The 26,942-nt window shown below is 40.2% G+C and overlaps 1 protein-coding gene and 1 long non-coding RNA gene across 2 annotated transcripts; both read left to right on the top strand.

The window, feature by feature from the left end:
* The first annotated feature begins 4 nt into the window (after window positions 1-4).
* Window positions 5-3,930, top strand: LOC148718354 (uncharacterized). Its single transcript, XR_015994176.1, has 2 exons — window positions 5-115; window positions 2,677-3,930. It is a non-coding gene; the product is annotated as an uncharacterized LOC148718354 (long non-coding RNA).
* A 9,715-nt stretch (window positions 3,931-13,645) lies between these two features.
* On the top strand, window positions 13,646-26,895 carry LOC111320832 (uncharacterized). The gene is made up of 9 exons (XM_088740563.1): window positions 13,646-13,847; window positions 17,042-19,732; window positions 20,349-20,404; window positions 20,609-22,113; window positions 22,559-22,811; window positions 24,830-24,863; window positions 25,122-25,217; window positions 25,563-25,628; window positions 26,112-26,895. Exons 1-9 carry the CDS (start codon window positions 13,820-13,822, stop codon window positions 26,393-26,395), a joined length of 5,013 nt encoding a protein of 1,670 aa, XP_088596689.1. The 5' UTR covers window positions 13,646-13,819; the 3' UTR covers window positions 26,396-26,895.
* The last annotated feature ends 47 nt before the right edge of the window (window positions 26,896-26,942 follow it).

Genomic DNA, 26,942 nt, shown 5'->3' with positions numbered 1-26,942 from the left:
AAATGTAACCTACAGCATTCCTCGCAGGGAATATTTTGGGAAGTGTGGCTTCCCTCACGTAGTTCTATGGAAGGAGATGGGCTTCCTCAAGGATAAAATTCTCATTATCTTGAAGGTAAGTTTGGTCTCCCTATTTTCGTCGGCTGGTCTCGATCTCTCAAGCGACAATCAAAACAAACACCCGGTATAATCTGATAATATTTCTTTCCCTTGGCTCTCTCTTTAATGTGCCGCGGACATTTCAGCTGTTTTACGCATTAACGGTGGTACAACACTTCTGTTCTGCTGTCGCATCACTGAATCATTCATTTACTCGGTGCTAATGCGTTTTTTATTCTTACATGTTAGTTTTATTTATCAGAAGTAAAATAAAAACAACGGATTGACATAGCTAGATTTTGTGCGCGCGTATAAACGTGCTGCGCAGAAGAACGGTTTTTACACCATGATAGGTGTTCAGACATGCACGATCCAAGCCAACATGAGACCTCACACTGGCATCAAAAAATCGGCTGTAATGATGTCTTTGAGAAAGATTTTGTTTTATGGGTGAGGTTAGAATTTTAACTTTTTCTTGAGATTCCAGTTAAAAGGTTATGTAAGCCTGTCATATGTGCATAATATAGTATTTATTTTGCAATCATTAAGTGTCCAATGTAATAAAGATGCGTTTCTCCCACAATTTTGTAACTTACATCAGACTTCCATCACGAAAGTTATATAAAAGTTTTGTAATGATACACACGTGAATTCGAAAACACCTTTCTTAGCAGCTTTAATTTGACGATCAATGGCGCATTTTGTTTAGTTTTTTTTTTAAATCTTTCTTTGTAGCTTTGTTTTAATTTCTGTAAGTATGTTTGATAAAGTTCTGCCTTCCAAGTGGCTTCTAAGTGCTGTTTCCTTTAGGAAATGGCCTCGTTGATTGTAGGTCAGACAAACAACGGATTTGTTTTGTGGACAGAAACTAAATGAAGCAACGTGAGAACTAAGCTAAAGACGAAAATCACACAAACTCTTGCACCAAGCAAGCAATTCTTGCATTTCAGACCACCCTTCGGAAAATCCGAATTAATTTCTGGGCGGAAAGCTTGTAAAATCTTGACAGAATTCTTATCTAATTGCTTTTCAACTTTCCAAGTTTTAATTAAAAGCGAATGGCATGTGGTAAAATCTTTTAATCGCCACTAGATTGGATTTCATCGGCCCCTCATAAGTTGATAGCCATCTTAAGTCAGAGTTTCAACAAGCCGCACTGTTAGTCCGTGCATATTACTTCACGCCGCCTTCCCTATCCGAACTAATTAAAATATTCCCATGTATCTAATGTGTTCCTTATGTGGAGAAGAATTCTCCGGGTTTCAACAACCTTGCCGACGTATTAAGAGCATTTGACACTTGGTTTACACGAAATCCGACGTGACACCCATAAATCATTTATGAAAACTTCTATGAGGAGAAGATGGCCGAATAAAAATATTTTGTTAAGGCTCCACTCGATGACATGTTTTATTTCCAAACAAAACTTATAAATCTTATTTTCAGGCGAAGAATTTGCAGAAGATACATTTGCTTGAACCGCGACGTTTAGATTTTACGAGAAGCGCCTAAATAAAAGCATTGTAGTGGAATACGGTTCATTAGAACTTCTTGTTTGAAACTGCAGAGCAAACGTACCAAAAAATCAGGGACAAGTCCTAAAAAGTAATAAAAATATTTGGATTGATGGTCAAATGACAAAACTGAGATAAAAGATAAATTATCCTTGCCTCCTTTGGGGTCCACGAAACAAACAGATATAACAAATCTTCATAGCTGCCTTCAGAGTCTTGCAAAAGAGTGTGATTACAACGCAATTTGTAATGCCACGAACTTATTCGTTTGGACACTAACGTTTGTCAGTTTATTTGATGACGGTATGTGGTATTTCTCCAATAGATTAGAGAGAGGACGCACGGATTCGTCCATAGTTATCTTTCACTCGTTTGACAACTTTTGCCTTTAAAATTGAGCCGTGAATATCCTCCTTCGCTAAGTCCTTCTCAGGGGTGATAGAAAGTGATGCAAGCGATACACCTTGTTGCAGAGGGATGGGAGACTCCAAGTAATAGTTTATAGGGGGTAACCGAGAGACATTGCTTTATTCTTGTTGTTGGTATGTATCAAATCTGAACTGTAAGAACTGGTTAAGCTGAAAACTTATCAAAGGTTTCAAACCTTTGTGTGTTTCAAACCTTCCGTGTGACAAATTGGAATTTGTCACACGAATGGCCACATTAAGATAAAATTTTAGCGTTTAACAGCCGTAAGAATTAAGTGGTGAACTAAATAGAGTTTGTACAGTCTTGACTGTTTTCCAGCACAAAAAGGGCATGAAATATATATTGAAATTTTTAGCGGTGACACCATCACGAAGTGGTTCTTTGTGTACTCTGTTCTCCAAGTAAGTTTGGATCTGGACGGTTTGTGTTTGTGTAGGGAAGAATAGTGGAGAACTCTGAGTAAAACCTACGGAATCAATCGCTATTATTCGCTACCTTGGTAAAGATATACCATGTCCAATGCACTTTTGCTAGTTACAACCCTCCAAAGAGGTTGAATGAAACGAGTTTGACTTTGCAGGAGGTTTTGTGTTCCCTATTTCAACCTCGTTTTCACTCTTTGTCTATTTAGTAGGTCGAAGGGTTCATTTATAACTCTTTGTCTTCCAAAGGTTCTAATCTGCGGCGAGAGGAGTCAGACGCGACCTCGGACTGATGAAAACACCACAGATAGAAAACCGAATGAAGCTTTGTGGTTTTAGCGCTCATGCTGTCATACAGTCGCCAAGAAAGGAATGTGAAACGCTGGTTTCCTGTTTTTCAGTTGTGATTGTGGTGTACGACCTCTTCAAATGCAGAAAAAAACCATGTAAAGGTTTCTATTTGTTGGAAGATTTCATCACAATTAATGCTGTTCACAAGTTCAACAAGCAATGTTGTGTTCCTGCTCCTTCGGTTGAGAAACAATGGCGCGCTTCCTGTCTTGATGCAATCTTACATAGCATCATATTGCTTTCATTTATTCCTATGGTCAGACTCTTTTGTAATTTAATAGTGAGGCTCACAGTTCCGAGAGTTGCCTAAAATTTTTTATTCTAATTATATAGTTCCGATCACTTCCAATACGACAATACTATACTGTTTGTTGAGGCGAAAGGAATCTTGTTTCCTTGATCTATTAGTAAAGTTAGCAGAATTGCTTAGAATGCCAAGTGATTAATTCAAGAGGATGCCTCAGTCACCAAATGGGCTATTTGAGTTGACGTGGGAAAGTTTTAACTTGGGTTCGAAATGGTAACGTCTGTTTCCTACTTGGAGGAATAAGATCTGAAATGATAATTTTCCTGTTTTTATCTAAACATGACCAGCTCTCAGTATCGAAGGCTGTCGGATTCCATACGAATTCATTAAACAACTCTCGTCCTCAGTCAAAAAAAAAAATAGGAAAGAAATTCTCAGGTAAAGGTTATTACTTACTTCGGAATTTTCTCAGACTTTGAAGAAAGTTATCTATAGCGGATCGCGAGAACCGCGTCCCTGAATTTTCGAGAACTTGGTAACGAAGCATTTTAAGCTTATAATATTCGTTGTAACCCCAAAGTTTTCTATGACAATGATCAATAAGGCATGAGGCAACGTTGCAGAAATGTGTATTTTCAGTAGACATCAAATTTTGGCGTTAGATCTGTCCTTGTTCGGTTTGGAGTGGGAGTATAATGTAAAGGTTTTGATATAAAAGATACTCACATTAAGCTTGTAATTAAGGTTTTCTGGTTTTTAAGGCCAAGATTTTTCAAATGTCGCTGGTTAGACAGTGCAGTTCTTTATTTTCTCCCCAATTTCGATTCCTTTAGCGGGTTATAACTACGATTAAGACATTTCAAATGAAGATTTTTAAGAGTGTTTTGACAGCACTAGTATTCTAGCAAGAGCTTCCTTACTCAAGGCCGGGAATTTTGATGTTAAAAATGCTTTCGGAAGGCGCAGCCGGATAGTGCAAGATCTAAGCCATGCCGACCACTTGGTCTGCATAGAAAGCTCAATTAAACTCAGGGCGCGCGCGAAATACTGCCATACTTGACGGAGAGTCCAGTAAAATAAAACGAAATTTTACGCAATATTTTGTTGATTCTGCAGCCCTTTGAAGCTGGCAGATGAGGCAAATTTCTTTAGCTGTGGTTAATCGATTCGTAATAGCAGCGTTTTATATTTAGACACACCATGAGAACCTTAGTGATGTCTGTGATCTGTTTTTGCCATTAGCGCGGGTGTGGCGTAGAATGAATTTTAAAATATTATCTTTGGAGTTAAACTGGAAGCCTAAGGGCAGAGGGGCGCTAGTCCCCAGTTTGCAGTTTGGTCTGTAAACGCGTACGGCTATAGATTTCGGTTATTATAATCTAAGAGCAGGTAGAGTTTTCAATGGAACCACGTGACCGTTCAACAGTATTTTAATTATCAACTTGATATGATTATAAGGAGACATATTTTGGGCCAAAATATGTCTTCTGATAGATTTAACCAACCCTTCATTTCGGTATCACACTCTTAACTAAGGCTTAATTTCACTATCGCAAAGCTCGAGAAGCATAGGTCTGAAAACGGGAAAGGTTTTGAGAGGTCAGATTTTGGTCTTGCATAAGGTCAGCTTTAAGAACCAGACGGAACACTGCTACCAAAATTCCCCTCCTCCTTGGGATAAGCTACTCATTCCTAAGAGTGACTTCCGTGATGAAACTTTCGAAGAGTTACACCTTAAACCCAATAATATGGTCAAGTCACAACATTTGGAAACTGGATGATAAAATAACATATGATTACTGCCGTTTCGTCAAAATTGATGACCTCTCGCTCGTGCTATTGTAGCCGCGTTCGTGCGTCAAACCCCGGTAATAAGTTTGTAAAGTTCACGCCAGCATATGGGTGGGGGCGGGGGTGGGGAGGGGAGGGGATGGTGAAAACGAACCCTTAGCATTCTATTGACATAATTAATACTCTGCCTTCGGCGAACTCTCCCCATCCCCCTCGACCAAGTCAGCCGTCGTGGAGAAGCGCTGTCGTCCGATCTTAAGAAGATTTTAAGAAGGCTCGAAAGGGCTTTTTGTGCCAGAGAAGGCTGGATCAAAATTAATGCTTCCCACTTGCGATATTTCCCACGAAACTGCGTGGCGCGAGTTGTAAACAACAATGATGGCTGTAATCTAGTCAGTTATATTTCTCTATAGCCCAGGCATGAGAAATAATAATGGTAATAATAATAATAATAATAATAATAACAATAATAATAATAACGGTTTATTCACAGTATATCCACAGAAAAGGTGTGGTTCTTCATCTGTGAAGGCCTACGATACTAAAATTTAATATTAAAACTAATTTATAATGACTAACTAGATTGTAATAAAAACTGTACATGAAAGTAAATATGCAGAATATATCTTTACAAGGAAGACAAAGCGCGCGCCTTCAAGAACGCCTTGCACAGCCTGCAGTATTCTTTAAAATCTGTGCAATTCCTTATATTTGCTGGCAATTCGTTAAAAATCATGGCTGCTGAATGCTGAAAGGTGCCTTGTACAAATGGAACATAAAGCCTTGGAGCAACACTGGAACGAAGATGCCTGACGGGTTTAACGACTTCCAAATTATATGGGAGGGCCAGTTATCAGAATACAGTGCTTTAAAAATAGTCTTTAGTAGCGAGTAGTCCCTTAGCTCCAGGATAGGTAGCCAGCCAAGATCCAAAATGGTAGATATACTGTTTACATATTTACAAGTGATGAAACTAGCCATAGCAAACTGGAGCCTTTGTAGCCTAGCTGAGAGGAACTTTGGTAGTGGATAAAAAACAATGTCACAGTAGCTTATTTTAGACAGAGTTAAGGTTTCTACCAAATGTTTCCGTAGTTTTTAAATTATTAAAGTTCCTTATTTTTCTTAAGGTTCTCAGAGTCGCATAACAAGATTTAAGAATAAAATTGATATGAAATTCCCATTTAAGATTTGAGTCAATGTGTACTCCCTGGAGTTTTGTAACATTTATACGTTCCAGTGGTTTACCGGAGATTTCTAATCCCAACTCCAGATTTCCGAGAGAATGAACATGAGCCATCTGTGGAGTTGAGATAAGAATGGCCTTGGTTTTCTTAGAATTTAGGGCCAGATTTGAATCATTTGACCAGGCGCCGAGGTCTACCAGGGTTGCATTCATGCTTTCCGCTTGAGATGTGATCTGCGGTGTAGAACAGCTAGTGTATAATGTTGTATCGTCGGCATATTGGAAGCTTTTGACTGTAGTTGGAAGAATATCTTGAAGATCCGCGACGTAAAGATTGAACAACATCGGTCCAAGGATTGAGCCTTGGGGGATTCCAAATTCGGAGAGCACGGGTGACGATACTTTGAAAAACCGAGGTGATGCAACTTGGTTATCGCCGTTTTGAAACAAACGGTATCAAATGCTTTCGAAAAGTCTGCTAGTACCATAAGAGTTACCTCTTTCCTTTTCATGGCACTCAATAGGTCGTCCCTTATACCTAAGAGTACCGTAGAGGTCGAATGCCCTTTACGAAAGCTCGAGATGGTGTCTCTAAGGAGAGATTCTCTAGTGCAGAAATCAGTCATTTGGGAAGCAACAAGCCTCTCAAATACCTTAGAAAGTACGGGAAGAATCGACACTGGATGCAAACTCACTGGACGCAAGTGATCTTCCGAGACAGGTGTGTCAACTTTTGGAATGGGGCTGATACGCGCGAGTTTCCAGACATGCGGGAAGTACAACTTGGAAATACAGTTATTGATGAGAGTTGTGAGTGGGCAGGCCAAGCATCCAGCAGCCAGCTTTACAAACCGGGCAGGCAATTGGTCAGGTCCAGTCGAACAGTCACTGCGCAGTTGTTTAAGGGTTCGCAGGACTTCTCTTTGTGTAACACTTTCCAGGTGGAAGGCACCCTCTTTATTCGTAAGACCGCGGATGAACTGGAAGAGTTCATCTTGGTTGGTCGACTCAACATCAAGCGTTCTCCTTGCGGTCGTAAGCTTGTCTGGGTCGAACCTCAGAGGCTGTCGACAGGGATGGAGTACGCGGTGAACCATGCGCCAGACTTCCTTGGACTTGTTGGACAGCAAAGCCTTTTCCATGAAAGCTTTACGAGCTTTGGGTATAGCGCTCTTTATTTTATTTCGCACTTCCCGGAAAGCAGACCAGGAAGATTCTGAAATTGACTGATGCGCTTCTCGCCTCAGTTTGTCTCTTTGTGACTGGAGGTTAAGTATTGTTTCGTTATCCATCCACGGGGTGGGAGGACGTGTCACACGGCATCTTCTGAGGGGTGCGTGCCTTTCAAGGCAGTCGTTAAACAAGGTGTTGAGAGTCTCTAATTGATCGTCAGGGTCATCAGGTGATGTCATTACCGAAAATGGTAATGCAGAGAAGTCCTCTAAAAAAGCTGTCTCATTTAAGTTCTTCAGGTTTCTGATGTACTTACATCTTGACTGATAACGAGCTACGCGGATGTTTACACACGCGAAGGGGCCATCGTGGTCACTCACAATACTGCACGGTATCAAACCATGAGATGTTATTTTGGGTGGATCATTGAGGGATCATTGAATCATTGATCATTAAGGGAAATGCCTTTTCAAGGGGGGGGGGGGGGGAAATTGTGTTGTAAAGTATGAATGCTTCCCACGCGCGATATTTCCCTCGAAACTGCGTGGCGCGAGTTGTAAACAACAATGGCGGCTGCAAATGAAAAAAAAATTTTCCCGGCGTATTTGTTTTCAAAAGCTGAATGAGGCTTGTATAAAACGTATACAACAGGACAATTTCTTCAAATAAAGACTGTATTCAAGCTTTCTAGATTTCTTTACCTTTTTTTCCATGTACAAGACAGCTTTTTACTTTCCAGAACTACATTTTTCTTTGCTTGAGTTCAAAGATCAAGTTCGTGGGGGGGCGGGAGTACAAAACAGACAGAATCACGTGAGACTCGGTCCAGTTTTTTTTTGTTTTTAAACACGAAGGCGCGCTATAAAAGGAGCCTTAGATCCCACTGGACCATTTGTCAATCAACCGTCGTGTGATGTAGAACTCTTAGAGTCAAGTCAGCTTGAGCTACAGCTACTCCTAAGCAGTGAACAGCGGGCGCATTCCTCAAAATTGTTTTATGTCTTCATCACAATACAAGAATTTTTGAGATTTGTATTTCCTTTCTCCTATGGAAACTGTCTTTAATTGTGGCGGTAAATTTGATATCGAAGTAGGTGGTTCGCACGTTACCTCATGCCACCATGCTGGTGGAAGTAAACAATAGATATCTCATTAGCTCCTTTTGTTTATCTACCAGCATTTGAATTTGACCCGCACACGTCAACGGTGAGTGACAAATGACCCTAGGTCTTCCCAGGGAAGACTTCCTTATATAGCGCGCCTTCGTGTTTAACACACTCCCCCGCGTTGATTGACATCATCAATCAAGGTTTAGGTTTCAAAAATCGAATAATCTTTACGCATAAAATCAACACAACAGAATTAACTTAACAAATTATCTCAATGAGAATTCTCGACAACAACTGAGACATCCTCGTCCCTCACTACTCTGACAGGAACATTTACCGATTGGGGCACAGAATTGGTAACTTCGGTGTCCAACCTCACTTCCAAAGGAAGAGCCTCTGCAATGGGCGTCTCCATTCTGCGGTTGGTGAATTACCAGACTTAACTCGTACCACTGCACTTCGAACTTGACCATCTCGTCCTGGAAGTAATCATTCGACCTTGCCAAGGCGCAACAGCTGTCTCGGGATCTTACTGTCATGAAGACACACAACATCTCCCACTTGCACTTTACTGAGGGAGTTTGCTCTCTTGTGGTAGCGATGGTATTCTCTCAGTTGAGTGAGATATTCAGACCGCCATCTGTTCTAGAAGTGATCCAGAATTCGCTGTAAGAATTTTGCTCTTCTTGCTAGTGTTTCCTCAGTTTGATCGACTTGAACAGACGAGTTTTTTGGTGGTACTGACAAAATTCTGCGGCCCACAATCAGGTATGAAGGTCTCAGTGGTTGTTCAATTTCATCGAAGACAAATGTCAAAGGTCGCGAGTTCGACTTCTACAAGGACAGTAGATAGCTCATCGTAGTTTAACCGAGCATTTCGTATACACTTCCTCAACCTCAACTTAACCGATTTCACCAGGCGGTCAAAAACCCAAGAGGCCGCTTCAACGTTAAACTTCCACTGTGTACCATCATGCTGACACTAGGCCCGCACTCTTGAATCCTTAAAAGTTTTCCCATTGTCACTGACACTCAAGACGGGAATTCCCCTTCTTCCTTTAAAGCGAGCAAGGGTTCTGATAAAACTCTCAGCACTTAGGGTTGGAACAAGTTCCAGATGAACGGCTAGGGTTGCAGCGCACGTGAATAAAGCTATATAGACCTTGTTAATATCTTCTTTCCTTGCAAATATATCCTCGACATATAATAGGCCAGCAAAGTCCACTCTAACACGTGTAAATGTGAACTCATCACTAAAACGAAATTTGGGAAGAGGAGGGGGAGGAGGAACCACATAGCTTCTCCCCTGTAATTTCTTACAAACAGAACATTTTCCAATTCCAATTTTCATGGTTTGTCTCCCTTTCGTCACCCAAAATCTTAATCCTAGCTCTGTGAGTGTATCTCTCACACCATTGTGAAGAACCTTAAGGTGACAGTCATTGATAACCAGGTACTAGGTAAATCGTGAACATCTTGGAAGGAATATCGGAAAACGAGCATCATGTGGAATTGGGGCATTTTTAAAACGACCACCACACCCCAAGACTCCCTTGTCATCCAAAAACAGTGATAATGAGACCTTGACCTGGTCAAAGTTCTTGTCGTTGTAGACTGATCTCTGCACCTCCTTGATCCAAAGTTCTCTTGCTCGATTCATCTCTTCTTGCGTCATATTTCCATCAATCAATTTCTTCTTCATTTTACTTTGCTTGAGATTAGAAGCGAATCGCAAAACATATGCGGTGACTCGCCTAAATCTTTAAAGACTACTGAACTTTCCCGAGGGAACGATGCAATCAAGATTAAGCCGTTTTTCGGAAGTCGCCTCTTCAGTGGGAATGTTCACCAGAGCTGAATTGTAATGTTGATTCTTGCTGTTGTTACAGTTTCCCTTCTTCAGTTCTAGGCGAGGATAAAAATCACTACTTGTGACTTCCACAGAGTTCATTTTTAGACTTGGCCACTGCTCCTTCTCACTTCTAAGAAATTCAGGGCTACGCCACCACAACTGATTGGTGATCAATTTCGAGGTCATTAACCCCCGCGAACAGATGTCAGCTGGATTGGATTCCGTGGGGAAATAATTCTATTGAGTCGGCTTTGTAAGTTGACGGATCTCAATCACTCTGTTTTGAATGAATTCCTTGAATTCTCTATTTACACCCCAAATCCCCCACAGAGCAATTTGAGAATGTAACCAGCAACGCACGCAATCAACTTTCAATGTTCAGCCAAATGCTGCCAACACTGTATTGATTAATCTGGCCAGAATGAGAGCACCTGCTAACTCCAGTCGAGGTATGGTTTCTCCATTCAGCAGGCAACTCTGGTTTTTGATGACACAAGCTGGGTAAAGACAGCCTGGTTCCAGCGGTTGTTTCAATGCGTAAATACACAACTGCTTCATAGGCCTTTTCACTCGCATCCACAAAACCACAGAGTTGAACATTTCTTAAATCTGCTGTTGACCAACCATGAAAGTAGTTGATCAACCATGAAAGTAGTTGACCAACCATGAAAGTACTACTCCCACCTTCTTAGCATCTTGAACAGGCTTTACCACTGTTCATGGATAAATGAATCCACACTCGGTCGTCCCAACCAACCCTCGTCTTGCAAATAGATTGGAAGATGATCTTCAGTAGAAGGACGACTGGACTAAGTAGTCCCAGGGGGTCATACGTCTTGCTTGTTGTACCAAGAATAGCCCTCTTCGTAGTTAGACAAGTATTGTCAGTTTCTAATGGAGAGGACAGATCCAAGAGCAACAAATCTTTCTCCCCATCCCATCCAATTCCAAGTACTTTGAGTTGTGATGTGGAGGGGTTCTTCGCTGTCCCGAACAGAGAACTTGAGTAAGTTTCGTCTTCTTCTTGAACCGGGCATTCCTTGACAAACCTGCTTGAAACTTGATGGGACTGACTTTCAAATTGTTCAATTTTTTCCTGCAGGACTTTAGAGTTGGAGACCTACTTTCGCATATTGAATCCTCTATTCTTGAAAGATGACTTCAGATTCTCATACATCTCAAGAACTGAATCGTCGGAATCATCTCCACTAACAAAGTCATCTACTTACAGACCTTTCAAAACTCTTTCGGAAAATCCCCTGGGGATGTCAGCAGAGGTCAAATGATGACGAATTGTTGCGTTAAATAAGAATGGACTCGAGGAGACACCAAATGCAACTCTTGCAAATCGATAAACTTGGAATCTTGGGCGACTGAAAGGTATTGCGTACGGCCTTCCAATCCACGAACATGAGACTCCACGGTGTCGTACAAGCTTCGGAGTTTCTTAACTTCGCCAATCGATTCCACCTTGGGTCGTTTGGTGAGCACTTCGATGTGGCTAGAGATCACCATCTGTCGATTTCCGAATCTTTGTTTAAGTAGGTCAACCACCTTTTCGTAATTAGCAATCGTCAGAGCTAGGCCAGCGAACGAACCTTGTGCAGTGCCGGCAGTGAGAAGTGACTTCAGGTAGTTGAATTTGTCAAGGACGACAAGTTTGGATTCTTATGAACCGCAGACTCGAAAGATTCCTAGAAAGGATACCAATGCATGGGATTTCCGTGGAGTTTCTTGAGCTCAAGTTTGGGTAACCATGCATGAGTATAAACTTTCGAAACGTGACCTTGAGAAGTTCACGCGCTTTTGGGAAAGACAGATTGCACCACAGAAGGGAATTCCTGGCTCTTTCTTAGATTTTCTTGTGCTTCCAAAGCAGGGGGGAGGGGGATCGGAGTATGACAAGATGATTTGGTGGTATTAACAGTGCTGACAATGTCAATATGCCATCTTAGAGAGATTCTAGGGCTGGCGGTTCAAGCCGTGAGACCTTCAGTCGTCATTTTGCTCTAACGAAGGGCTAACGGTCTCAAGGTCAACTTTAGAAAGTCTCTACAGAGACCAATTTACATTATCAACATAGCTGATAAAACCAAATGAATTGTATTGGATTTGGCCTCCTCGCTCCCCAAACCTAAAAAAGACTTCTATGTTGAATGAGAGAACTCCTAAAATCAGTAGACTGTACAAGTCAAGGAATGTAATTTTTTCGTGACATGGCAGTGCATTTAACGTATTTACTGGAGTAAACGGCCTTAGCACTTACTAAACATTCCGCTTTTCCAATGAGGTGTCTTTTCAAGGACGGCTTTAATCGCAAAATCAGATTTGTTATGTATCGAAAATAGCTACGGTAGATCATTCGTAAATATTTCTACGGATGACAAAAACTAATTGAAAGTTCCAACTTCTGTTTTTTTTTTTTTTTTTTTGCCATAATAACCCAAAAAATGATGCAGATCACCGAGTTATTCCCCACTTTTTACTTCATTTTTCTCATAACGATCATGGAATTAAAACTGGCATTATTTTTTATTTGGTTCGATATCAGGTTCAATATTTAATCAATAGAAGTGTCCTATTGGAGAAAATCCGGAATGGCAGATATTAGATCTGCGTACAAGCGGTTTTGTTTAAAGGTGCACGGAATTGAGGCACTTGGGCCAAAGGTTTTGTAAATTCTCAAAGGTAACACTGTATATTTAAAAACAACTCGCATTTTACGCTATTTTTTTACTTTTATCGAGAATCTGAAGCACTCGAAAGGCAACGATAGCAATAGTTAGACATTGTATTGCATTCGGATGCAACAACCGGAGCGATAAACCACACTGCAACATCTTGGCCGGAAAGTCATCATCAATCGAGCGTCTTTCCTTCGGAGCCTTCCTTTTGGTTTTCTGCTCGGAGAAACTGAATATTGTCGGAACTGAGTCTGACTTAAGACTTACTTTCCGGCCAGCATATGACTTGGAAAAGTCTTCCTTTTCAAAATGTTCACTGCGTAAAAGAAATTTTTACTTACGGGCGTGTTTTCCCGTTTAATCTTGACTAGCCAAGTCGCCAGAAGTTTCTTGTTGCTCAGTGGCAGTGAATGCCACGAAAGATGCTTGCAATGTGGTTTATCGCTCCGGTTGTAGCATCCAAATGCAATACAATGTCTAACCATTGCTATCTTTGCCTTTTGAATGCTTCAGATTCTCGATAAAAGTAAAAACATTGCGTAAAATGCGAGTTATCTTGAAATATACAGTGATACCTTTGAGAATTTACAAAGCCTGGCCCAAGTGCCTCGATTCCGTGCATCTTCAGACAAAACCGCTTTTACGCGGGCTCAGATCTAATATCTGCCATTGTAGGACAAATTATTGTATCTTACACGTAATAGTTAGGGTGTTTTTCCGCTGTCTCCAATCCTGAAGCAATCCGACCAATCCCGACCAATCCCGACCAAACCCTGTGCCCGTGATCGGCCCCGTGATCTGCTTCCGCCTTCCAGAGTCAACTTACAAAGTTGTTTGGCAAATTAAGGAATCAGTGTTAAACGTCCTGAAGCAGTTAGTATACCATTGTTAATGTTCAGAAACATGTTTTCTTGAGAGTCATGTGTACCGTTGAATATTAGGCGCCAAATATTTCAGTCACGATGAGTCAACATAGATCTACTTTCCCAGGTTAGTACTTGAGTTAATAAATACAGTTTAACCGTAGGGATCGCTGTCTATGTACGAGACGTGGGATCCTTATTAAAACGAATTGGCATCTAAAACAACTTATTCACTCGAAGCACTCCAAATATCCCGTATTACGTGTTCATGTCAGCTTTGGTTAGTATGTATTTTCATAGACTAAATTTGTAATAATTGATTCTATAAAGACACACTGATAAACTTTATACACGTAACTTTATGCATTGTTTTAGTAACTAGTAATAATTTTCACTGTATCTGCCTCTGCTTTTTGGTGATATGAGATGTCATTTATGTAGATGATAAACAAAATAGGGCCAAGAATTGTTCCTTGGGGCACCCCAGACTTCACTGACGTCCAATCCGAACGGTTCACGCACCCAGTTCTTCACTGGAATAATGGGTTTATTAGGTACTGCACAGTGACGTTTGTTGAGGAGATGCTTATCTATTTGTTGAGGCAAGAAGCTACACAATATGACTAAGCTTACCTAATTTTTTTCAAATCAGGATAATTTAACCTACTTCACACATATTTTCCTTTCTTAAATTTTTCATCAATTTAAATCCTACAGGAGCATTATGAAGGGATTTACCAACTTTGGCAGCTAGCCACTGCCATTCTAGAAATGCAATTTGATGCCCTTAGGGTTTAATGTTGAAAATTTTCTTTGTGCTTAAGGACAATTCCATGTTACGGACATTACATTCAGAGGCCAATTTTTTGGACCCAAATTTCCTTTACAAACTATTTTGCGCAGTTTTGAGTTCATAACTTTTTTCAAACTTTTATTACATGGTACTTGACTATTAACAAAAGAGAAACTTTTCTTTCTTTAACAAAGGCTGTAAATAGTACAAAAAAATCTACCTACAACTTTGTGTTCAATTGACTTTTTTTCCCTGTGAATTGACTTTTGAAAAAAAAATATTTGATGATAATACAAATAAAGCTGCTTTATAGTTGTTTAAAATCTAATTGAATCCCTGGTTTTGTGTTTAGATTTTGAGCTTGAGGTGAAAAAATGCTGTTACTGACATTACTCAATTTTTGTTATGGACATACCATGGCTGTGAAACTTTTTTTACACTCATTAGAATAAAGGAGTGTTTTTTCTTTTGATGAAATTTCGATGATATACTTTACCAGAACTGATAATTTTATCTTTATCAGGCTCAATTACAAGTTAATTCTCTTTTGTGATTGTCATGCTGATAACCAGAACATTAATTATACAGTTCTGTGTGTACATGTGACTATGGCCTGTGGATTATCAGTTATCATCGTAGAGCATGCTCTGTGTCAACCAAGCAAGCCATTTTCACCTCACCTGTAGAGGACATAATATGTTAGAAGTATAATGCTGTAGAGTATGAAACCAAGTTTTACATTGAAAGAACCATCAGGGTAATACTGGTGATGTTGAAATCAAATTTCTTTACCATTAAGTAGTGAAATCAATGAGGGTTGATATTGATATTGTCCACAAGAAAAGAATTTTCTGTGGTCCCATAGAGCTGAACGGCACAGGACCTTTCAATGTCCCAAGTCCTGCATATATTGAGACAATGCTTAAATATCTTCAAAAAAGAATATTTTCAATTCACTAAGGAAACTAACTGCACATTGCAGTTGTTAAACATTGCGTAACTAAACTTGGATTGTTTTGAACTTTTTGCTAGAGAACAATTCATTTACTCTTAATAAGCCAGTTGACACTATTATGGGAAGTTTCACTGCACTGTACTGTTTGTAATTACAATGTTCTCTAAAATATGATGACAGTCATAATTAGTGCAATGGCCTTTGAAGGTTGAAGTATTGCTTGTTTCAAAGTACATTTCTAAATCATTTAATTTTTTTTTTCAGAATTTGTAATCTTCAGATATTTTAAAAGAAGGCACTGAATATAGCCATGATATGTCTTGATTCTCAGTTGAACTTAACCTTTTTGGAAATTTATACTCCTCATGTCAACATGGTGTTGTTACTGTTATTGTTGTTGTTATGGTTATTGTTATTGTTGCTGTTATGGTTACTGTTATTGTTGTTATGGTTATTGTTATTGGTGTTTAGTTACAAGGATGTAAAACTTAGATGCTGTAAATTTGAACAAATTGTCTTGAATGTAGCATTTGTTCCTCCAAAAGAAACACTATTATAATAATAATGATAATCATCATGTAGCTGTAATGTTCATAAATGTAATAATTATCTGTAATGTAATGTCCATAACATAATGTTCATAACATAAAGCAGCTTTTATTTTTTCAGGTGGTTTTTCAGGACTAAAATAGGAACCTGCAAGCATACCAAAAAAATAGTTTTTATTTTCAGAGAAAATGAAAAAAAGGCTATTTTCATTATGGAAATTATGTAATGTCCAAAACAAAAATTGTTATTTGACCTCATTTAGGAAGTAGATCCATAATGATTTTGGAAACAATTTGATCTGCAGGTTTACCTTTGTGTTGATTTCAATTAGTTTTGTTCCTCTGGTGAGATTTTGGGAGTGAATGTGCATTACTAAAATGATTTTGTATCTTACAGCCAGCTATTTTCACACACTTTTCATCAGACAAAATTGACAGCCTCTCTTTACCATTTCCCACAAAGTTTGCATAGAGCCTGCTAGCAGACACTTTCTGGTGTTGCAGTGTTAGTGGGGAAGCTTGTAGTTTTTAAGGTTAAGACAATTAATGCAACTGTGTGGAAGGTCTGTAAGGGTGCTGCAAGGGTTCTGGCAAGGAAATGAACCTTTAAAGACCTATTGCACACTGGCTTTTCTTGCCCACTGGAATTTTAAAGGCCTTTCTTGCCATTTGTGCTGCAGCACCATTGACAGCCTGCTTGTGGGCTTGCATGCATTAACACAAGTAGGAGAAAAATAAATGCTTTTGCCCAATGCCATGCATATGACAAAGGGGAATGTGGTCTTGCAACTCCAAGCATAAACGTGCAATTATCTAATATAAGAAATTTATGACCTTTCAAGGTTGTAAGCTCCTGCATCGTTAAGTTTGTGTTGAGCATCATCTTATTGCCTTTACTTTTCTTTCTTGTGCTTATGTTTAAGTAAAAACCAAACTTTACCTTTCATAAAGTTAAAGCTTAATTTTAAAAGCTGATCCTATTTATTTTAAAAAAGTGGTAAATTTTTTGATCATGTTTACTGTAGGACCTGATCATGTCAGCTTGGCAAGCATTTACAGTAATCTGGGAGCCAGATGTAGTGACATTGGTGAATTTCAGCAAGCAAAGGACTATTATTATCGTGCGCTGGGTATTGTTTTGAAGAAGCTTGGAGCTGAACATGTCAGGTTGGCAAGCATTTACAGTGCTCTGGGAGCCAGCTGTAGTGACCTTGGTGAATTTCAGCAAGCAAAAGAATATTATGATCGTGCGCTGGCTATTGGTTTGAAGAAGCTTGGAGCTGAACATGTCAGCTTGGCAAGCATTTACAGTGCTCTGGGAGCCAGCTGTAGTGACCTTGGTGAATTTCAGCAAGCAAAAGAATATTATGATCGTGCGCTGGCTATTGGTTTGAAGAAGCTTGGAGCTGAACATGTCAGGTTGGCAAGCATTTACAGTGCTCTGGGAGCCAGCTGTAGTGACCTTGGTGAATTTCAGCAAGCAAAAGAATATTATGATCGTGCGCTGGCTATTGGTTTGAAGGAGCTTGGACCTGAACATGTCAGCTTGGCAAGCATTTACAGTGCTCTGGGAGCCAGCTGTAGTGACCTTGGTGAATTTCAGCAAGCAAAAGAATATTATGATCGTGCGCTGGCTATTGGTTTGAAGAAGCTTGGAGCTGAACATGTCAGCTTGGCAAGCATTTACAGTGCTCTGGGAGCCAGCTGTAGTGACCTTGGTGAATTTCAGCAAGCAAAAGAATATTATGATCGTGCGCTGGCTATTGTTTTGAAGAAGCTTGGACCTGAACATGTCAGCTTGGCAAGCATTTACAGTGCTCTGGGAGCCAGCTGTAGAGACATTGGTGAATTTCAGCAAGCAAAAGAATATTATGATCATGCGCTGGCTATTGGTTTGAAGAAGCTTGGAGCTGAACATGTCAGCTTGGCAAGCATTTACAGTGCTCTGGGAGCCAGCTGTAGTGACCTTGGTGAATTTCAGCAAGCAAAAGAATATTATGATCGTGCGCTGGCTATTGTTTTGAAGAAGCTTGGAGCTGAACATGTCAGGTTGGCAAGCATTTACAGTGCTCTGGGAGCCAGCTGTAGTGACCTTGGTGAATTTCAGCAAGCAAAAGAATATTATGATCATGCGCTGGCTATTGTTTTGAAGAAGCTTGGACCTGAACATGTCAGCTTGGCAAACATTTACAGTGCTCTGGGAGCCAGCTGTAGTGACCTTGGTGAATTTCAGCAAGCAAAAGAATATTATGATCATGCGCTGGCTATTGGTTTGAAGAAGCTTGGACCTGAACATGTCAGCTTGGCAAGCATTTACAGTGCTCTGGGAGCCAGCTGTAGTGACCTTGGTGAATTTCAGCAAGCAAAAGAATATTATGATCATGCGCTGGCTATTGGTTTGAAGAAGCTTGGACCTGAACATGTCAGCTTGGCAAACATTTACAGTGCTCTGGGAGCCAGCTGTAGTGACCTTGGTGAATTTCAGCAAGCAAAAGAATATTATGATCATGCGCTGGCTATTGGTTTGAAGAAGCTTGGACCTGAACATGTCAGCTTGGCAAGCATTTACAGTGCTCTGGGAGCCAGCTGTAGTGACCTTGGTGAATTTCAGCAAGCAAAAGAATATTATGATCATGCGCTGGCTATTGTTTTGAAGAAGCTTGGACCTGAACATGTCAGGTTGGCAAACATTTACAGTGCTCTGGGAGCCATAAGTAGAGACATTGGTGAATTTCAGCAAGCAAAGGAATATTATGATCGTGCGCTGGCTATTGTTTTGAAGGAGCTTGGACCTGAACATGTCAGCTTGGCAAGTATTTACAGTGCTCTGGGAGCCATAAGTAGAGACATTGGTGAATTTCAGCAAGCAAAAGAATATTATGATCGTGCGCTGGGTATTGGTTTGAAGAAGCTTGGACCTGAGCATGTTAACGTGGCAAGCATTTACTTTAATCTGGGAACCACATGTAGCGCCCTTGGTGAATTTCAGCAAGCAAAGGATTATGACGATCGTGCGCAGGGTATTTTTATTAAGAAGCTTGGACCTGAGCATGTTGACGCGGTAAGCATTTACAGTAATCTGGGAACCACATGTAGTGCCCTAGTTGAATTTCAGCAAGCAAAAGAATATCATGATCGTGCGCTGGCTATAGATTTGAAGAAGCTTCTCCCTGATGTCACAGGTAGCCTTGGGCAGGTAGAGGATTGGAATGAACGAGCGCAAACCATTCTTCACAAAAATATAACGACTGTAAGAGCTGATGTCCCTGCTTTGAGCAAGTTTCAAACCGTGCAATCAGTCCCGCCTTATATCTTGGCCAGGGGATCCATTGCGAAGGCCGCTTACCAGAGAGCTCTTGAAACGGGAAAGGCATACGATAAGCGGGTTAAAGTATTGTTGATTGGCCAAGACCGAGTTGGCAAAACTAGTGTCGCACGTTCTTTAAAAGGTGAACTATTCCGACAAGATGAATCGAGCACAGAGGGGATGCAACTAGACATACCTTTAAAACGTGTCGGTGAAAAACCATGGAAGAATTCCAAAGAGGAACAAGAAAGAAGTGCATTCCATTACAAATGTGCACTAAATATCAGTAATCAGTTACAAACTGAAGCAACCAACTCAATTTACCTGGAAAGCGAATTTTCGAAGCAAACAGAGACTGATGAGACACAGAGAACAGAGGGTATGATCGGTGAAATTGGATCAAACCAGGGTATGTTCCTCATAACAAAATGTTGTTTTGATTTCTGTGTTGTTGAAAAACTTAACGCCAGCAAATAGCTGAGGTTGCATGACACATTACCTTTTCATGTTGCTGCTTACTTAAGACTGAAAGGGGTTGGGGTAGGACATAGCTTGTTATTGCAGTTTTAAAATTCAACACCTCGCACCGATTGATGAATTTCATACAAGTAAAGACGAGTTTGCAGATGGGTTTTTTAATTTTAATTTAACCCGTTATCTCGGTAGGTCTGCAACACAGCTTTGTTGACGGCTTATCGAGTGACACCATACGAGCTTTACTTATGTAGATATGCTTCTAGAACATTTTATGACTGCATCATAATTATGTTATTTGTAAGTCAGTCGGCATGATTAAGCGTACGACTTAATCGTAACGAGGTAAACGGCGAAACCATCTGAAATTTTTAGAGTATTCTATTACTTTACTATAAACGCAAAATTATAATCCCACCTTTTTAAACTTGAAAAACAAGCATACAAAGTAAAGCAAACGCTAAAAGGAACCAAAATCAGCAACGGCAACAATAGCAACAGTGAAATGTTACCTGGTTGAGTGAAGTTAATCAAAACTTACTTTCTTTCAGAGTTCTTCAATGATGAATTTTGTGGACCTGAGGTTGGACCAGAGAGTGTACCAAAGGTTGTTAATACATGCTGTTGTTCATTTATCTTTCAAAGATGATATCAAAGCTGTTTATTAATGGCCTACCGTACTTCTATTCCAGCTTTGTTAATTGAACTGACTTGTATCTGTTTTGGGTTCGATCTAGGGAAGCAAGATCACAGTACCATTAGCTCTATTTTCATTTAAAAAATAGTGAAACCTGAATTTTGTGTGTTACAGTTTGTACAGGGGCCATACCATGGATCCTCACCAGACATAGAGCCTGGGACTCAGTTGAATTCAGATGAAACTTCTTCGACAAGACAAGAGAACAACGGGCCTAATGAGAAGCGAAAGAATGATATGCCCGATGAGGTGGTGCGACTTACAGCAGAAAACCTCTCGAGGAAAGGGCTAGAGAAGGATGACGGCGTTTGGCCAGTTTGCATGGATTTTGGTGGTCAAGCCATTTACCGTGCTATTCATCCTATTCTTGTCTCGCGTGAAGCAGTTTACATGCTAGTAGTTGATCTTACCAAAGACCTTTCTGCCCTAGCCCAATGTCTCGTGAAAGAGCCTGGTTACGACGTAGTTAAGATTCCTTCTCCTGACAGCAATGACACAAACCTAGATCACATTATGAGGTGGATGGACATGGTGAATTCCTTCAAATACGAGGAGAATGGCGAGGTATTACCACCTGTCATTTTGGTTGGAACACATGCCGACCTTGTACAAGGAGACCCCGGAATGATGATTACGGATGTAAAGGACATTATTTGTGACACAGCAAGAGAATTCAGCGAACACATAATCGAGAAAACATTTGCAGTGAATAACACTCTAGCTGGTAAGGAACTCGGGGAAGAAGATCCCCAAGTTGTTGCCTTGCGGAAACAAATTCTGAAGGTTGGAGATACCATGCCACACACAAAAGTTGAGGTTCCTTTGAAGTGGCTTCAAGTGGAACAAGAAGTTTCTAATCTAGCAAGGAAGGGGACAAATTATGTCACAAGGCAAGACTTCCGAAGGAACATCTGTGACGAAATTTGCAAATTTGAGGTCGAAGGTGATTATGAAGTACTTTTATACTTTTTGCATGATCGTGGAACGGTGGTTTATCATGGAAGGGCTGATAATCCAAGCAGTTTAGTTGTTTTGAATCCAAAGTGGCTAGTTGATGTTTTGTGTCAGATAATAACAGTTGAAAAACAGAAGGAAGAGAAAACTCCCATTTCAAACCTACGTAAGGATCTTGGCAAGTATGGCATTCTAAATGCCAAACTGCTTGATTACTCTTACACAAAACTGGGCGTTGAAGACATTAAGGAGTCTCTACTTTTCCTCATGAAGAAGTTCAACCTTCTTTGTGAATATACAGGAAAAGATGGTAAATCCGTGTATCTTGTTCCGTGCATGTTGACCTCCCAACCGCCCGATGGATTGATGCCGTACGTTTCTGTTAACCCAGGCCCTACACCCGTTTATGTCACATTCACCACTCAGTATGTACCAGGTGGTCTCTTTTCAAGAATGGTTGTCCTTTTCCTGGAATTTGTTCAAAGACGAATGACCTGTGATCAACCAAAGCTCTGGGCCAACTTCGCCCGATTCTTTATGGGAGATCACACTGTACTTGATCTTGTTTGCTACAAGCGTGTGATCAAAGTACACGTTTGGAACCACACTGATCTAAGTATGAACCCTGTTGTGACCGAACCTGGCGTTTGCTCAGAGGTCTTAAGGTACGTGCATGTGAATGAGTCATTCTTTTTTCGGGTGGTAACTTTTACATGAATTACCAGTTCGGAAGTGTGTTTTTGGGAACTATTAATTGATTCGACAAGTTTGTTTTGTCCATAACTCTGTTAGGCCCTTGACAGTGTGTTTCATGTCATAGTTACAATGTTGTTTTAAAGAAGGATTAGGCGTCCTCTATTTCTAACGCTCGAAACGTCAGCTTTTGTAATCGTTACGGTGGCCAATTTACCATTTCAACTTTGTTGATATATTCAAATTATTTCGTTACCCCCACCGACGCAGCCCCAAACAGTTTCTTTAGAAACTATCAGCCTTTACTCTATTTCTCCCAGGTGTACATTAGATACCTTCCGTATATAAGATGTCCACGTGAAAGATTATGTGAGAATAGATATCTTAGATAGTTAAAAGTATTTCCCTCCCTTTCAGCTTTTTGGAGTCTAGTTTGAAGAGACTGCACGAAGAGTGTCACTGGCTGCAAACAGTATCCTGGGATCTCTGCGCTAGATGCAGTTTGTGTCCACCCCAGTTTGTTCGTGAAACCGGAGAGTGTTATTGGCATGCGGAAGCAGGATGTTGCCACGATGATTGTGCACATTACGTTTCCTTGACAAAGAAACCTGTCCTTTGCTCACGTACACTGAGGGGTCCAAAGTTATGTCCACCCAAGACTTGGAGTCAGGTAAGCAAATTCAAGTTCCTTGTGTTCAGACGTTCGTTCTATTTAACGTTCTAAGGGGTTGGAATCAGGTTTGGCACTGGGTGGCGTAAAGACTGGAAAATGATAACTTAAACATATTGAAGAACTTACCTTTTGCCTCCCACTTGACATTATAATAATTTTAATAATAATAATAAAAATAATAATAATAATAATAATGACGTTTATTCAAACCTCTTGCAGAGAATGCTGAATTACAGGTTTATAAATTATATTAACAAGAATTATAGGAGAAAAAAGGGGAAAAACTGTACAAAGTGCATTAAACTACATAGAAGTAAAAACAGCATGTACATAATGATAATAATACTAAAATGATAATAATGTTTATTATATAAAAAACGAGTATGATTAAATTGGCAAGTACTTGACTGTCACAAAGTTCTTAAAACGATCGGTGGACTTTTTTGAGTGATAGTGAGTACGATTTGTTCTTAAATTGTAGCGGTCTGAAGATTTACGAACGTCGGCATACATTACAGTATAAAAGGGGTTGTCATTATGAATACGACTTATAAAGGATTCACAGGCAGCACTACGGCGTGCATCAAGGGTTTCAATACCGGATAGCATTAGGGTATCTGAGTACGAATGACCTGGCCAAATAATGGCGAGAGCACGCCTCTGCACTGACTCTAAGGTCTTAGATAAGTAGGACGGTAAATTGGCAAATGCAGTAGAGTCGTACTCAAGTATGGAACGTATTAGGCAGCAATAGATGTAGACGATATCTTCCGCTGGGACAGAACTTCTCCTGAGCTGCCTTAAAGCAAACAACCGTCGGTAAGCCTTCTTCAGCAGGTGGTCAACATGCGTCCCCCGAGAAAGGTCATTGGACAAGTTGACGCCTAAAAGCTTGAACGACGAGACCTCTTCTATAACAGCGCCCCCCGATACGACCGGGGGAGCCTTGTAACTATTATACTGAAGAAAGTCAACAGTCATGCACTTACATTTAGTAGAATTAAGGCGCATGGTATTGGTGTTTGCAAAATTTTGGATGTCATTCACAAGGAAGTTAAGCACAGAAGGAGAATTTCTTGGAAGAATTTCCATGATAGTTAAGTCATCAACAAACTTGATACGCAAGCCCCAGGAAGCCATCAGGTCATTAACCATGTAAGCAAACAAAATAGGCCCTAAATGGGTACCCTGTGGTATCCCGCCGCACAAAGCTTGGGAACTAGAACTGACCGTATCTATGCGCGTAACCTGAGATCTACCTTGTAAGAAGCACGCAAGCCAACGTACCAAACTGCTGTCTAGATTGAACTTAGATAGTTTTCCTATGAGGATTTTATGGTCTATTAAGTCAAAACCCTTACGAAAGTCCGCGAAAAACAGTCGTAATAGCACAGTTCATCGTACGGGATGATACACAGATTCACAGTTAATCGTACAGCACAGTTCCCTTTATCGAGGGCTTCGAGAATCAAATGGAGTAGGTAAACAAGGGCTTGTTCTGTACTTTTCCCAACAACCACAAACTGCTTGACGTCAAGATCCGCTAGTATGGAAGGGAGAATCCTGGTGAGCGTGAACCCTTCTCATAGCTTGGCCACTTGACAAGTAAGACTGATGGGGCGGATGTCCTCTTCTATTTTCATAGGTGGTAACGTCTTAGGCAGGGGACGAACAATCGCTGACTTGAGAAGGGGAGGGAGGTACCCCTCGCTTAATGACGAGTTGTAAATGTCGGCAATAGCGGGAGCCAATTCAAAAGCGAAAGTCTTAAGGATAGAGTTGGGAATCCCGTCAGGCCCCGGCGCTTTCTGGGTCTTGATTCTGCGGAGCGCGACATAGGCCTCCCGTTCGGTCACAAACAAATGACTTGGTATCTCATCAACACGTATTCCAGTTGATCTCAGGACTCTCAGGACTTTGTCTGAAAACTTCTTTGTCCTTGTGGTGGTTGCATTATCACTTCTTTATAATTATTAGGAGAATACTAATATTATGAGTAATTTATTTGGTTTCAGGTCTTAGATGATACCATTAGCAAGAAACATAGGGGTAAGTCTTAACAAAGCTTTGCTCCGACTAATCTATTGTAACTACAATCCGCGTCAAAATTAGTTGATATGTCTTGTTTGAAGGTTTCCATTTCTGTGAAGAATAACATTTCTGTTGTATAAATCATGAACAGCAGCCCCCCTCCCCAATTCCATATAAGCTAAAAAATCATGGAATCACATGTTTTTCTTTTACTGAGAGACTAGCTCAGGAATGTGTGAGAATTAACCAGAACTGATGGTGGTTTTTGTTCCTCAGAGACCTCTACTTTGGCGCAGTGCAGTTCTGATAATTTCAAAAAGCGAAAATTACCGATTGCGCAATCAGTTGTTCCCGCTAAAGTTTCGCACACAGGTAAGAGATGTAACATTTTTAGGCCGAGATGTTACGGATTATACTCAATGTAAAATTCTAATATCGAGGACGACGTGATTGGTTCAGTTACGTAAGATGTTGAGTTCAAACTGTAGATCTTCGGATCAGTGCCTCCCCTTGAGGCCCGCTTTTATCAGCTAAAATTTATTTAAACGCCCCAGCTCGAATATGGAGAGTAGAAGTTAGGGTGCCCCTCCCCACTCTACTCTTAACTTAAAGAATTATTTTGTCTCTGTAGCAGTTTTTTTCTTTCTATTGTTTCCTTGTTAAGCCAACATTCAATCCGCTTAACTTAGAACCCAATTATACACTCTTCATTTGCAGATTTCGATGGAACAGGGAAAGACCAAGAAAGCGAGTCGTTTATTCCAGAGGAAGTGGCTCCCACAGGTAAGACAATATTTTCTCGTGAAACTCTAGTAACTGCATCCTTCTTCTGCGCTTTTTTTTGACATACCTTGCAAAAAGACTCATTATATCTAGGAAAACTAGCAATAAATTATAAAATAGATGAATAATTTAGCAAAGGACATTCCACTAGGTGGCTCTTCTTGTCCACTGTATCCAGATCGAATTTGAATTTGGAATCTTGGTTCTTGCGGTGGGCGGGGGAAACCAGAGGACCCGAACAAAAACCTTCGGAGTAAGGACGAGAACCAATGTGACGCGGAATTCGAACCCGGGCCACAGCGATGGAAGGCGAGTGCTCTCACCACTACGCCATCCCTGTTCCCCAGAATTGAGGAGGAATAAATGAAAAAAAAAAAAAAAAATGTCGCGTCCTCTTGAAAGGTTAATTCTCATCTTGGTGTTGTAGTGTCGGACATATCTTTTGTAACAATGTGAAGCAAATGTGCAATGTTTAATTCCTAGGAAAAGTTTTGAAAGAAGGTGTTGTGTCTGATGACGATCTCGAGGAGCTGTCGAACTCAATCTCAAAACTTTGGATGAAGCTTGGACGCCGATTGCATTTTCGCCAGGAAGACCTTGATTGCATTGATGTAAGATGGCCTGATCTATTTGATAAGGCTTATCGAATGCTGCTGTTGTGGAAACAAAAAAACGCATCAGATGCCACTTACTGTTTTCTGTGCCAAGGATTGTGCCACAAGTTTGTGGATCGAAAGGACTTAGCTCAGGAATTCTGCTTTCACTAAGGAATAATATCCTCGGTATGGGAATAATTGATCATAAGAAAATGGACTTCTTTCATAATAATGGGAGCTACGTCTGTAAACTCAATACTCATAACTGATGCTAAAAGGCATTAATTTTTTAAATGATGAAATACGAATTCCTTCCCGTTTATTTTTATTCCAAAATATACAAGGGCCTATTTTGGCACAAACTTTTTGCGCTTGGGATTTGACAATGTAAAAGGTATTGAATTTAAGATGTAAGATATTGTCCAATTTAAATGGACTCTTTTATGGAAAAACTGCATGAAAGTTTCATTGAAACAAATGTGAATGGTGTGAAAACATACTAGGTAGTCGTAGAATTCATACACGTTTAAAAAGTTTTGAACTTAATGGAAACCTTGCAATTTTTTTGTAAAATGTGTTTTATTAGCAGAAATCATCAAAGTAATGCAAACGATGTAGAAATATACTTGGTAGGAATGATGTACATCAATAAACGTTGAACCACATGGAAATCTTTCCTTTTTTTTTTCTTATCAAATAAAAGGTATGAAAACTTACA

The sequence above is a fragment of the Stylophora pistillata genome, chromosome 12, assembly GCF_964205215.1.
Source record: "Stylophora pistillata chromosome 12, jaStyPist1.2, whole genome shotgun sequence".
NCBI lineage: Eukaryota > Metazoa > Cnidaria > Anthozoa > Scleractinia > Pocilloporidae > Stylophora > Stylophora pistillata.
This window is presented reverse-complemented; position numbering and strand designations above follow the sequence as displayed.

Coding starts and splice junctions, on each gene's coding strand:
- LOC111320832 (XM_088740563.1), top strand. CDS start 13,820: ATGAGTCAACATAGATCTACTTTCCCAG. Junction 13,848..17,041: donor ACATAGATCTACTTTCCCAG/GTTAGTACTTGA, acceptor TGTTTACTGTAG/GACCTGATCATGTCAGCTTG. Junction 20,405..20,608: donor GACCAGAGAGTGTACCAAAG/GTTGTTAATACA, acceptor TGTGTGTTACAG/TTTGTACAGGGGCCATACCA.